The sequence below is a fragment of the Chanos chanos genome, chromosome 10 (genome assembly GCF_902362185.1).
Source record: "Chanos chanos chromosome 10, fChaCha1.1, whole genome shotgun sequence".
Lineage (NCBI taxonomy): Eukaryota > Metazoa > Chordata > Actinopteri > Gonorynchiformes > Chanidae > Chanos > Chanos chanos.
This window is the reverse complement of record NC_044504.1, coordinates 37,724,159-37,736,029: the sequence shown is the minus strand read 5'-3', so window position 1 is coordinate 37,736,029 and position 11,871 is coordinate 37,724,159. Positions and strand designations below refer to the sequence as shown.

At 40.4% G+C, this 11,871-nt stretch overlaps 1 protein-coding gene across 1 annotated transcript; it reads left to right on the top strand.

Annotated features, from left to right (window-relative positions):
• The first annotated feature begins 465 nt into the window (after positions 1-465).
• On the top strand, positions 466-11,503 carry LOC115823296 (lactase-phlorizin hydrolase-like). The gene is made up of 17 exons (XM_030787338.1): positions 466-1,096; positions 1,904-1,974; positions 2,133-2,216; positions 3,657-3,750; positions 4,602-4,686; positions 4,890-5,583; positions 5,662-6,310; positions 6,472-8,028; positions 8,139-8,407; positions 8,534-8,824; positions 9,294-9,492; positions 9,760-9,962; positions 10,111-10,217; positions 10,305-10,436; positions 10,528-10,751; positions 10,962-11,198; positions 11,286-11,503. Exons 1-17 carry the CDS (start codon positions 466-468, stop codon positions 11,501-11,503), a joined length of 5,745 nt encoding a protein of 1,914 aa, XP_030643198.1.
• The last annotated feature ends 368 nt before the right edge of the window (positions 11,504-11,871 follow it).

Sequence of the window (11,871 nt, the reverse complement as noted above, 5' to 3'; positions counted from 1 at the left end):
GGACCAATGATGAACCGAACAGCCCATGCCTGTAGTTTGGCCAAATTTGCTGCCGGGTAGAACCTGAAAACAAAATTATGGGGTCATATGGGAAGGAACTCAAAACAAAGAGTTATGTGACAACTAAGGTTCCACTGACAAATTTTAAAGGTAAATCATATAGTCTACAGAATTTATAAGCAAACAAGGAAATCTGCTCCCCCTACTCAAGGGTGTCTCATGACTTTGTGTTTATCTCAGCGTATCTCTTCATGCAGTTATTTTATCAGGAAAATAATCTCCTCTCAAAATAACTTTATCAAATGTCTGAATCAGCGATGTCCCAAACAATTATCAACACCACTGCAATAAAGGCTATCTGCAGGTTTTAGTTACATGGCTTGATTGTGAAAGTGATTAACTAACAGATTAGCACGCTAAGCTATAAAGTGCTCTGTGAAACTTTTGTCCTCTCAGACCGTGACAATGAAATTCTTGAACGGACTCTTCTGTCTCTTCTTGTGCTTTCATGGCTGCCATGGGAATGGGAAGAACCAGGAGGAGTTCATGCTTCTTGCAGGTCCTCTAACCAACAACTTTGTAAAAGACCTGCAAACGAATCCTCTTTCTGGCCAAACTTTGTCCTCCGGAGATCCGGGCGAGGATATCTTTATTTGTCGAGCTGCTCTACCACCCCAGTCCAAGGACCACTTCCAGTATCTTCAGAGCAGAGGAGTAACTCACTTCAAGGTACCCCTGTCCTGGTCTCAACTCCTTCCCACTGGCAAATCCAATCAGCCCAATGAGGACTCAGTGACTTGCTACAGGACCCTTCTGGAGCAGTTGACTGAATCTGGCATCCAGCCTCTGCTGGTGCTCCATCATTCCACCGTACCAGAAAATCTCAGAACCAGATATGGAGGATGGGAGAGTCCTGAACTACCAACTCTGTTTGAGCAATATGCCTCATTTGTGTTCTCTGCTTTTGGCGACCTTGTCGATTCTTGGATCACGTTTAGCCATTTTCACGAGCTTACAGAGCAAGAGCAAATGCAAAACGCTGCCCACTGTCATGCTAATGTGTACCAGCTCTACCACCAGAGGTTTTCTGCCAGAGGTAAGTTATTAGATAATTAGACAGATAAGGCACAGAAGTCCACCGCAACGAATGCATACCTTGTGGTGTACAATTTATTCACATAGATTTTGTTCACCTTTTAGAGTATTTTTGCCCTGTTCTTGCCCTTATAGAACATTTCATGAAGCCGCGGATTTCAAAAGTTACTGGGTACAATCATTTGTCCATGCAATCCTTTCCTCTCCTACTCTTTCTTGAAATTTTCAGGCCAAATGATTTTGTCCAGCTGGAACCAAAAGCAAGGCTAAAGTAACACCCTACCACACCTTCAGTGGATGGTGAAACATGAGTTGTCATGGTGAAAAACAGAGCTAAAAATTGAGCCAACTCTGTGACAAATAACTTTTACTTGGACCCAGAGTTTGATCACTCACATTTGAACCCTGCTTAGTACTACAGCCCTTATGAAATGACCTGCAATAAAAATATTGACCGTAGAGTCCAAAATCCTAACACTTCATGTAGAAGCCAAGATGTTAGAGATTACAATGAACTTTGGGGTTATTCCCACTGAATTATTCATTAATAAATTTTCCTTGAGTTCAAAGTAATCACGTAAAGCAGCTTTTACTGTATTGAAGAAATATTTGGTACATTCATTTTTGAATACGTCCTTTTATTCATTTGTAGTTTGATGTCAATAAGCAAAATTTTACGAGTTAACAAATAAAAAACAATGAAAAGATAACATTTTTAGACTTTTAAGACTGACACTTTTTTCAGCACATACCAGTGAATTAAAGAGTTTCAACCATCAACTACATGGTCATTTTTCTGTGTCCTCAGGGGGGCGTATATCACTTGGGATCAGTGCTGATGATGTTGCCAGAATTTACCAAACTGGGGCTATTAACAGGGTATGGATGCTAAACATGATGGCAGATATATAAAGCTTCTCTTCAAATGATTTGCAGACAAACATATTCTGTTTAGCCATCACAACGATTGCCGTGTTGTGATATACGTATAAACATACATATGCTATGTGTGTGTAAAATGTGTATTTCTTCATTAGGCACATATGGATTTCCTTTCTGTGCATATCAGTTATGACCACACTCCCGGATCAAGCTTAACAACAAAGCTGACGGATATACAGGTAATTCACTTCACTTTCAGTAAAAAGAGAAACTATCTTTTCACGTAAACAAAACAAGGACTCAGTCTTAACATTTGAAAAGACTTCAGTGTAAAGCAAGGTTCTGTAACATGCACTAAAATAGGGCTTGTCTCTGCAAGGTGAAAAAAACTAACTAAAGCATGCAGTTGGGATGTTTTTATTAGTAACATTGACGATGACGTAGTATATATAGTATATAACGCCTGCAGGGTGTAGCATATTAGCCCATAACAGCAAATAAATAAAAGAAAAAAACAAAGCTCAAATTAGGACTAAAAGCAGTTCTTATGGGATCCCTGGTAAAACTGGCCTGTAGGAGGCCCCAGTGGTGGTGAAGTATGTGACATTTGTGGTCACATGTCTGCCAAGAGATTTCAAGACTTGTAAAGTGTCGGCACTGGTTAGGTGATTGAGACACGCTTTCTGCATAGCCAGTTACCTATCTCCACATGGATTATTAGATGTAAGAAGATATAATATTTCTCTTGGACTCTTGGTTGATAGAATGACGTATGGGGCAGTGTTGCCTGATTGTGAAAGATAGCCTCTGGGTGGGGCTAGAGAGTGGGTAATAAGTAATGACCACTTATTAATGATTACTTATAAACTTCAGAGTCTCAAATTTGAATTTGCAGGTTTGAACTCATGGTGGCGCCACAGTATAGGTCTGGTGGAGTCCAAAATCCCTGTGGGGCATAGAGGTGTGACAAAGTGATTCTATAGGCTGCCATAGTCTCCCCCCCCCCCATCTCTTAACAAATAAACAAACAAACAAATAAACACAATCGCAACAACACCCATCTTCATCATCATCATCATCATCATCATCATCATCATCATTATTATCAGTTCTCTGAATACTAAAATAGGGCAGCTTGAAAAAAACAACAAAACTGAAGAAGAAAAAATGACCTTCAACTCATAGAGACAAAAAGTAAAGCACAAACTCAGATCAGACATCCACAGAAGCGAGAAACCAACAAAATTACAAAACAGCTAAAAAAAAAAAAATGTGTCAGTCTAACAGCATTAATTGAAAATAAGGTGGCATTTGTTGTTGTTGTTTGTCGTTATTTTGGTTTTGTTTTTGTTTTGTTTGTTTTTCATGATTAGAATTTGTTGTCATTTGTTATTTTGTTTTACTGCACAGGCCTCTGTGGGGGCATTCAGCACATCAAGGCATTCCCAAATTTCCCCGCCTGGGGATTAATAAAGTGTTATCTTATCTTAAGTGTCACTAACCCAGTTTCTTTAAATGCCATTTCATGGAAAATTATGAAAACAGATGAGCTAATTATTAACACATTGCTTGGACAAAGAGCGTGACTGTTATGCCCATCGTATGCTAATGATTATCTTATCACAGTTGTTAAGATCATCATTCATGTCCATTAACACTATCTTTGCATTTCAATGAAGATGACCGGTGGACAGAGATCCACCCTGATATATGAGTTCCACGTGAAGAAAAGTGTCCAACACGGAGTTCAACCTCTCACCCGTGTCCTTGAAGGTAAACAATCCATGTACTTTAACCTGACAGCTGGCAACAGTTATAGCTGATACAATTAGATAATAAAATCATATAGTTATATAACCATGATACTCTGCAGTTTAGATCACTTGTAATTCACTTTATTATTTTCTGTTAACTTACTCGTGTATGTCTATCTAACCTGATAATGAATTTAGTGGAGTCATTTACACAGCAATCTGTCTGAACTGGAAGTTGCTTTGGATAAAAGCCTCTGCAAAATGAATGAAAGCAAATGTAAATAAAATAAAACTACAGGCATGTAACAGTATAACTCAAGATAATTCATTAATTTAACTACTATCACACCAGTTCCACACCACTGTTAAAATGGTCAAAACAATCATTAAATAGGACATACATTTATATCTTTACAAATACAATCTCTGAACCTCCAGATTTGCAAAGTGTACTGAATATAAACCTCAGAATTTATCATAGTAACCCTGGATAATCTTCTGTTCAATGAAGATGGTTATTTTTACTCTCATGACCATACCCCTGAGATGAAATGAATAAGTGTCTAACTTAGAACAAGGTATTTTAAAGTGGGTTGTTTTTTTTTTAGACTAACACGAACTGTTTAAGAGCAAGTGGGAGAATTTTAAAAAAGCTGTGTTAAGACCAAATGATGTTGGCCAGATATTCACTGAGATATATTTGTTGAAAATTAAGGTGATTTTCGTTTTAAATTCTGATGTTTTCTGGAGGGCTTACTGATGTGAAAGACTGTCATACGAGACATAATTTTTCGATGAATAATCAGAAATGTGGCAAATGACCCAGTTGTGTCTCGGTATCACAAGCCTTTTTTTTTCTTCCTTTTTCAGTTTTAAGAAACACAGATTTACATCTGTTGGGCTGTGACATTGTGGGCCTTTTGGGAAATCTAGATCATGAAGGCCCCCATACTAGGTAATATATCTTGTATTGCAAAGCTCTCGATATGAGCCTTGTACTCTTTTTCTACCTTTCAGTTATGTTTTCTTAATCAATATTTTAAATTGCCTGTGTTGTACAAAAGCATTGTCTAATCTAAGCCACACATTATAAAGCAACACATTTTATACAGTCTATATCTAACATACACCTGCTGTACTCACATTTTCCTTATCTAGTCTTCAGACTGAGAACCAAAAGAGTGATGATGTCATTAAGAAGAATGCTTCCCCAGCCTCGTATCAGACTGTGTGGGACAAATTCCGTTCCCAGTCGGCAGCTGAGCGGGACACATTCCTGAACGACATTTTTCCTGAAGGCTTTCAGTGGGCTGTTTCTAGTGAGTCTTTCAAAGTAGAGGGTGGCTGGTCTGAAGACGGGAAGGGTGAGACTATCTGGGATCGCTTTGGTCATGAAGGTCATGCCTTTAACAACCAGACTGCTGATCTGGCCTGTGACAGCTACTACAAGGTGGACTATGATGCATACCTGCTTAGGGGTATGCTAGCCAAAACCTATCAGTTCTCTATCTCCTGGGCCCGCATTTTCCCCAATGGTCGTAAAGAGAGCTTTCAAGAGAAGGGGGCTCAGTATTATGACAAGCTGATTGACACCCTTATTCAGTCTGGTGTTGAGCCTGTTGCCACCCTGTATCACTGGGATCTGCCTCAAGCCCTGCAAGATCTTGGAGGTTGGACCAGTGACACTATCGTGGAGGCTTTCAGAGACTTCGCTGACTTCTGCTTCTCCAGATATGGCTCAAGAGTCAAGACCTGGAACACCTTCAGCAGTCCCTGGGTAGTCAGCAATTATGGATATGGCACAGGGCAGCACCCTCCCAGCATCAAAGACCCTGTGGTTGCTTCTTTTCAAGTAAGTTTGCTATATTTTACATTTATATTTGATACTGAACAAATATGCATGGTCTAATTTTAAACCCTGCTCTCATAGGTGACTCACAACATACTGAAATCTCATGCAGAGGCCTGGCATATTTATAATGATAAATACCGAAAGCAGCAGGGTGGGAGAGTGGGCATTGCTCTCAACTCAGACTGGGCAGAGCCACGGGTCCCCGCAAATCAACAAGACGTAGTGGCAGCAGAGCGTTATCTTCAGTTCATGCTGGGCTGGTTTGCTCACCCAATATTTGTTGATGGAGATTACCCTGCAATTCTAAAAAATCAGATCGATCTTAAGAAACAACAGTGCTCACCATCAGAAGTTGCCAGACTCCCTGTCTTCACAGATGCTGAGAAAACGCGAATCCGAGGAACAGCTGATTTCTTCGGTTTAAACCACTACACCTCCCGTCTGGTCAGCCACAGTACAGGCAACTGTGCCCCTGGACCAGATATTGTAGGAGACTATCAATCACATGTAGATCCCAACTGGCCCACCACTGCCTCCAGTCAAATCCAGTCTGTGCCCTGGGGGCTTCGTCGACTGCTGAACTATATTGCTGCAGAGTATACATCTGTCACAAAAGTACCCATTTTCATCACTGGTAATGGGATGCCAACAGAGTACAACAGAGATGTGCTCAATGACACACAACGTGTGGAATACCTGAAGGGTTACATTAATGAGGCACTTAAAGGTAAATCAGTTGGTTGATTAAAAATTTTTCTGTAAAAAATTTGGTGAGGAACAACCTTGATTGGACTCAAATTTCAACGTGCTATTTAAACTCATATGCACCATGTTTACATTTTTTCTGTGTCAAATGTTTAGATTAATTTTCTCTATTTAATTTTACAGCAATACGTACAGATGGTGTTGATGTGCAACGGTTCACTGTACAGGCATTGATGGACGGATTCGAAGGTGCACAAGGCTACAGTGAAAGATTTGGCTTGCACTATGTGGACTTTGAAGACCCAAACAGGCCTAGGACACCCAAGAAATCAGCATATTATTATGCACAAGTCATTGAATTGAATGGCTTTGTAGCAGGGAGAGTAAACAACCCAAATGGAATTCATAGCACAAGATTTCAAAGCATGAATCGTCCTGCTCTGCCCCCATCTGAGGTTCCCTCTAAATCCAAAATTGTCTGGGATAAATTTTCACGTCAGACAAAATTTCAGTGGAAGCTTTACCACTATGGGACTTTTCCCGATGGGTTTCACTGGGGTGTTTCCTCTTCAGCATACCAGATTGAAGGTGGCTGGAACGCAGATGGGAAGGGACCAAGTATCTGGGACACCTTTACTCATGGCCCCAATACCATTCCTGAAGTTGCCAATGGTGATGTGGCATGTGACAGTTACAATAAAATAGATGAAGATCTTTACATGCTAAGAGCCATGAAAGTAAAGAGTTACAGGTTTTCCTTATCCTGGTCCAGGATTTTCCCCAATGGCTTAAGGGCTTCCCTTAACCAGAAAGGGGTTGACTATTACAACAGGCTCATTAATGGCCTCCTAGCATACAATATCACACCCATGGTGACACTCTACCACTGGGACCTCCCTCAGGCACTACAGGATGCAGGAGGTTGGGACAGTGTCAGCATGATTGACATCTTCAATGACTATTGTGATTTCTGTTTTGCAACCTTTGGAGACAGAGTCAAGTTCTGGATAACATTCAATCAGCCCCACACCATTGCATGGTCAGGTTATGGAATAGGACAATTTCCTCCCAATGTCAAGAGCCCAGGAGATGCTCCATACAGGGTAGCACACAACCTTCTAAAAGCTCATGCCAAGGCTTATCACACCTATGATGACAAATACAGGACATCTCAAGGTGGACTAGTATCAATCAGTCTCAACGCTGACTGGGTTGAGCCCAAAAATGTTGATGACCCTCAAGATGTGGTTGCTGCTGACCGTGCAATGCAGTTTCAGCTTGGCTGGTTTGCACATCCCATATTCAAAAATGGTGACTATCCAGATGCCATGAAGTGGCAAGTGGGCATTAAGAGTGAACTTCAGGGTCTTCCACAGACTAGGCTACCTTCTTTTACTGATGAGGAGAAAGCCTACATACAAGGCACAGCTGATGTCTTTTGCATAAACGCGTACACAACCAAAAAAGTCCATCATATAACTGCCAATGTTTCCCCTGCATCTTATGAGGATGATCAGGATCTTCAAAAGGAGGATGAGTCAGATTCTCAAGCCACTGCCTTGAAAGAGTTAAGGGCTGTTGCACGGGGCTTGAGGAGGCTTCTCAATTGGATAAAAGAGGAGTATGGAGACCCAGAGATCTACATAACAGAAAATGGAGTGTCCACAGACTCTAAGACAACACTTGATGACACAGACAGAATATTTTTTCTCAAGACTTACGTCAATGAAGCACTCAAAGGTAAGAAAAGATTGTGGCTATTTCTTCATTTTTTAAAGTTAAATAGCAAAATAAGATTATAAGAGGTCATTAAGATATACCTTGAAAACATTTCCCTCCTGCTCATTAAGCATACAGCTTGGACGGCGTGAGGGTTAGGGGCTACACATCTTGGTCTCTCATGGATTCATTTGAATGGCTTAATGGATATGAAGTAGGCTTTGGGCTTCATCATGTGGACTTCAAACATCCGGATCGACCAAGGACTCCAAAACGCTCTGCTCACTTATACTATCTCATCATGAGAGACAATGGTTTTCCTCAGCCAGAGGAAGAGAAACCATTGTACGGTCATTTCATGAAGGGGTTTGCATGGAGCACTGCTACAGCCTCATATCAGGTGATATACATTCTCGTATACATCCAGTAACATGCACTTATTGGTTGTCTTCACCGACTACTGAATTCCAAAACCAGCCCTTTCTTCATTATTCTAACTTTGTTTTTTCTTTTTCCCTAAATGTAGATTGAAGGCGGCTGGAGAGCGGATGGAAAAGGCTTGAGTATCTGGGACAAATTTGCTCACACACCACTAAGGGTGGCAAATGATGACACCGGTGATATCGCATGCGACAGCTACAACAAAATAACGGAAGATGTGGATATGCTCAAACAGCTGAAAGTTAACCACTATCGCTTCTCCATATCATGGCCCAGGGTTCTGCCAGATGGAACCACCAAGCACATTAACGAGGCTGGACTGAATTACTATCACAGACTGGTGGATGCACTGTTGGCTGCTAATATTAAACCACAGGTAGGGAAAGACCCACAGCGAAACCAGAGTTGTTATGGAATATAATTATGTTGAAGAACATGGTTAAGTTCATTTGAATTTGGGCTACACCCGTTTGATCACAAAAATGGAGGATTATGAAAACATAATTCTACAAATTATGTGTTTCTTGTCATGGCAAAATTGACATCACAAAATAATAAATTGGCAAAATTCAATTGGAATTTAGAAATGACACACAATTAAATAAATATCATTCCTTTTATGAAACAGAAGAGACCTTAACCTTAACTTGTCTTGGTTTCTCTGAAGTGTACACTTGTGAATGAAGCTCTTCACCAGTGGAGGCATTTTTTTTTTTCTTTTAAACAGCATATTGGTATCTTTACATAATAGAGAAAGAGACTGTGATGTTTTAAATACAAAGATCAGGTAAGTGGTGGATTACATAGAGTTAAAACTTGTGACTTTTCTCTCTTCATATTAACAGATTACCCTATACCACTGGGACTTGCCTCAAGCGGTGCAGAACCTCGGAGGCTGGGAAAATGACACCATTGTTGACAGGTTCAAGGAGTATGCAGATGTCATTTTCAATAGTCTTGGAGACAAAGTGAAGTTCTGGATCACCATCAATGAGCCTTATAATGTTGCAAACGTAGGCCATGGCTATGGAGCTGCCGCACCAGGTATGGTCTTATTCCCCCAACTGGCTTCGGGGCATTCAAATGACCTGCTAAAAATGCATTATTTAAAAAAAAAAACTATGAAGTTTTTAAAAGAATTGTTTGAAGGATACTAAACATAAATACTAAACTGAACTCTTTTTAAGGATGTCTGCATTCTTGTAGCTTCTAGATAAAAAGACAAGGAATGTGAAAATCTGGTTATGGATGCAGAAGTCAGTCATTTTTAGTGCTGAATCTTGAGTTTATTTATATTTCTTTTACATTTAGGTATAAGCTTCAGGCCAGGTACTTTGCCTTACATTGTGGGCCACAACCTCCTAAAGGCTCATGCAGAAGCTTGGCATCTCTACAATGACAAGTACAGAGCCAAACAGGGTGGAATGGTTGGCATTACCATAAACTCTGACTGGGCAGAACCCCGTAATCCCTACAAACAGGAAGACATAGAAGCAGCCAGACGTGTTGTGCAAGTGAGTTCTTACAATTTGTTCATACTTATTGCACTTTCTCAAACTGTCTCAACCAGTTCAGGGAGCAAAGTAATGTGCAGTTCAGTCATCAAGCTCAATTTCAGCAGTTCCTGAGTTTGAAATTTGTGTTCTACTCCTCTTGCCGTAGTTCTACATTGGCTGGTTTGCTCACCCTGTGTTTAATGGAGATTACAACGACGTGATGAAAAACATCATTCGTGAAAGAAGCTTGGCCGCTGGCCTTCCCAAATCTCGGTAAGGGTCCACGTACCAATCAGTTCGCAGGACATTGTCAACCAGCATGCAACACTGATCTTAAACTGCATTTATGTACCCATCTAGACTCCCAGAATTTACTCCAGCCGAAATACAGAGGGTTAAAGGCACCTACGATTATTTTGGATTCAACCACTACACAACTGTTCTGACATATCCGCTGGACTACAAGAAGCTCCAGCACTACGATGGAGACAGGTAAGGCTCTGCAAATATCCAACACCTCTGTGTATCTGTCTTTTTCACAAAGCCAAATAATTAACACACTGCATACTATGTGTCATTCTAGGGGGGCAGGAACTATTGCTGACCGCACATGGCTCGACTCTGGCTCCTCCTGGCTGAAGGTGACCCCCACAGGTTTCAGAAAAATCCTGAACTTCATTAAAGAAGAATATGGCAACCCACCAATTTACATCACTGAAAACGGCATCTCAGAGAGAGGCGCAATGAACTTAAATGACACCCATAGAATTCACTTTTATGAGAACTACATCAATCAGGCCCTGAAAGGTACTAATGTGTGTCATGCCTCTGAACCACTAAGAGAGTGTTGGTAATTGAGAGTATTTGAGCTATGATACAGTGTTTGTCATGCATAGAAATAATTAAGTAATAGATTTTTTAAGGTTTTTTTTTTTTTTTGCAATTCATAGTTAAGTCTTTTGGAACTGAAAATGCCAAATTTTATTGTGATGGTAAAGAGATCATTTTTGTTTTCAGCATACTTGCTTGATGGTGTGGATATTCGTGGCTACACTGCATGGTCTTTAATGGACAATCTGGAGTGGGCAACAGGCTTTGATGAGAAGTTTGGACTCTTCTATGTAAATCGATCAGATCCTTCTCTTCCCAGAATAGCAAAAGAATCAGCAAGATATTATGGCTCTATTATCTCTTGCAATGGTTTCCCAGATCCAGCACATGGTCCTCATGAGTGTCTTACCCCTGAACCGGAAGGTAAAGTTGCCACAAATATTGAAAACCATACGTAATCTCAACCAGTAACGCCTCACTCAACAAATGCTTGTCTTTCTTTCTCCACAGGAACAACTTCTCCACCTTCCCCCGATGGAGACATGGTAGTCAATTTCCTGGGTATGGAAATATCTCCTTCTGATGCTGAGACTGGTCTCTATGTTCTCTTCAGCCTCTCCATTGTTGCTGCAGTTTTTGCTGTCCTTATGACGTACCAATGCTGCAAGGCCAAAAAAAGATCTAAGCGCTGTATCAGGGATGACATTGCCCTGGAGAAAAAGTTTTAAGTATTAATATGGTCTACAAACAAAGCTTAAAGAAGGGCAAGAAAAAGTAATTACAAAGGTTGTGCGATCTACTGTAAATGTTTGTACAGTACAGAATTTTCCACTGTGATATTTGCTTTACAGCATGTGAATACCTAAAATATGCTTCTTACCTTATCACACTTATATTGTTCTAAACTCTTAATCTATTTAATCTTCGTCCCAGAGTATTCTTTGGATTTTTGGGTTTTGCCCTGTGGTATGCACAAAACTCTAGCGGAGAAATCTGGGTCAATCCTCACCAGAAGAGTGTTTTTTTCTTTTACTTTTAATGTGTCAATACGTAGCAAGCGTAATGTGTCAATACGTAGCAAGCATGAAATTCTGCA

Coding starts and splice junctions, on each gene's coding strand:
- LOC115823296 (XM_030787338.1), top strand. CDS start 466: ATGAAATTCTTGAACGGACTCTTCTGTCTCTTCTTGTGCTTTCATGGC. Junction 1,975..2,132: donor AAACTGGGGCTATTAACAGG/GTATGGATGCTA, acceptor TTTCTTCATTAG/GCACATATGGATTTCCTTTC. Junction 2,217..3,656: donor CAAAGCTGACGGATATACAG/GTAATTCACTTC, acceptor ATTTCAATGAAG/ATGACCGGTGGACAGAGATC.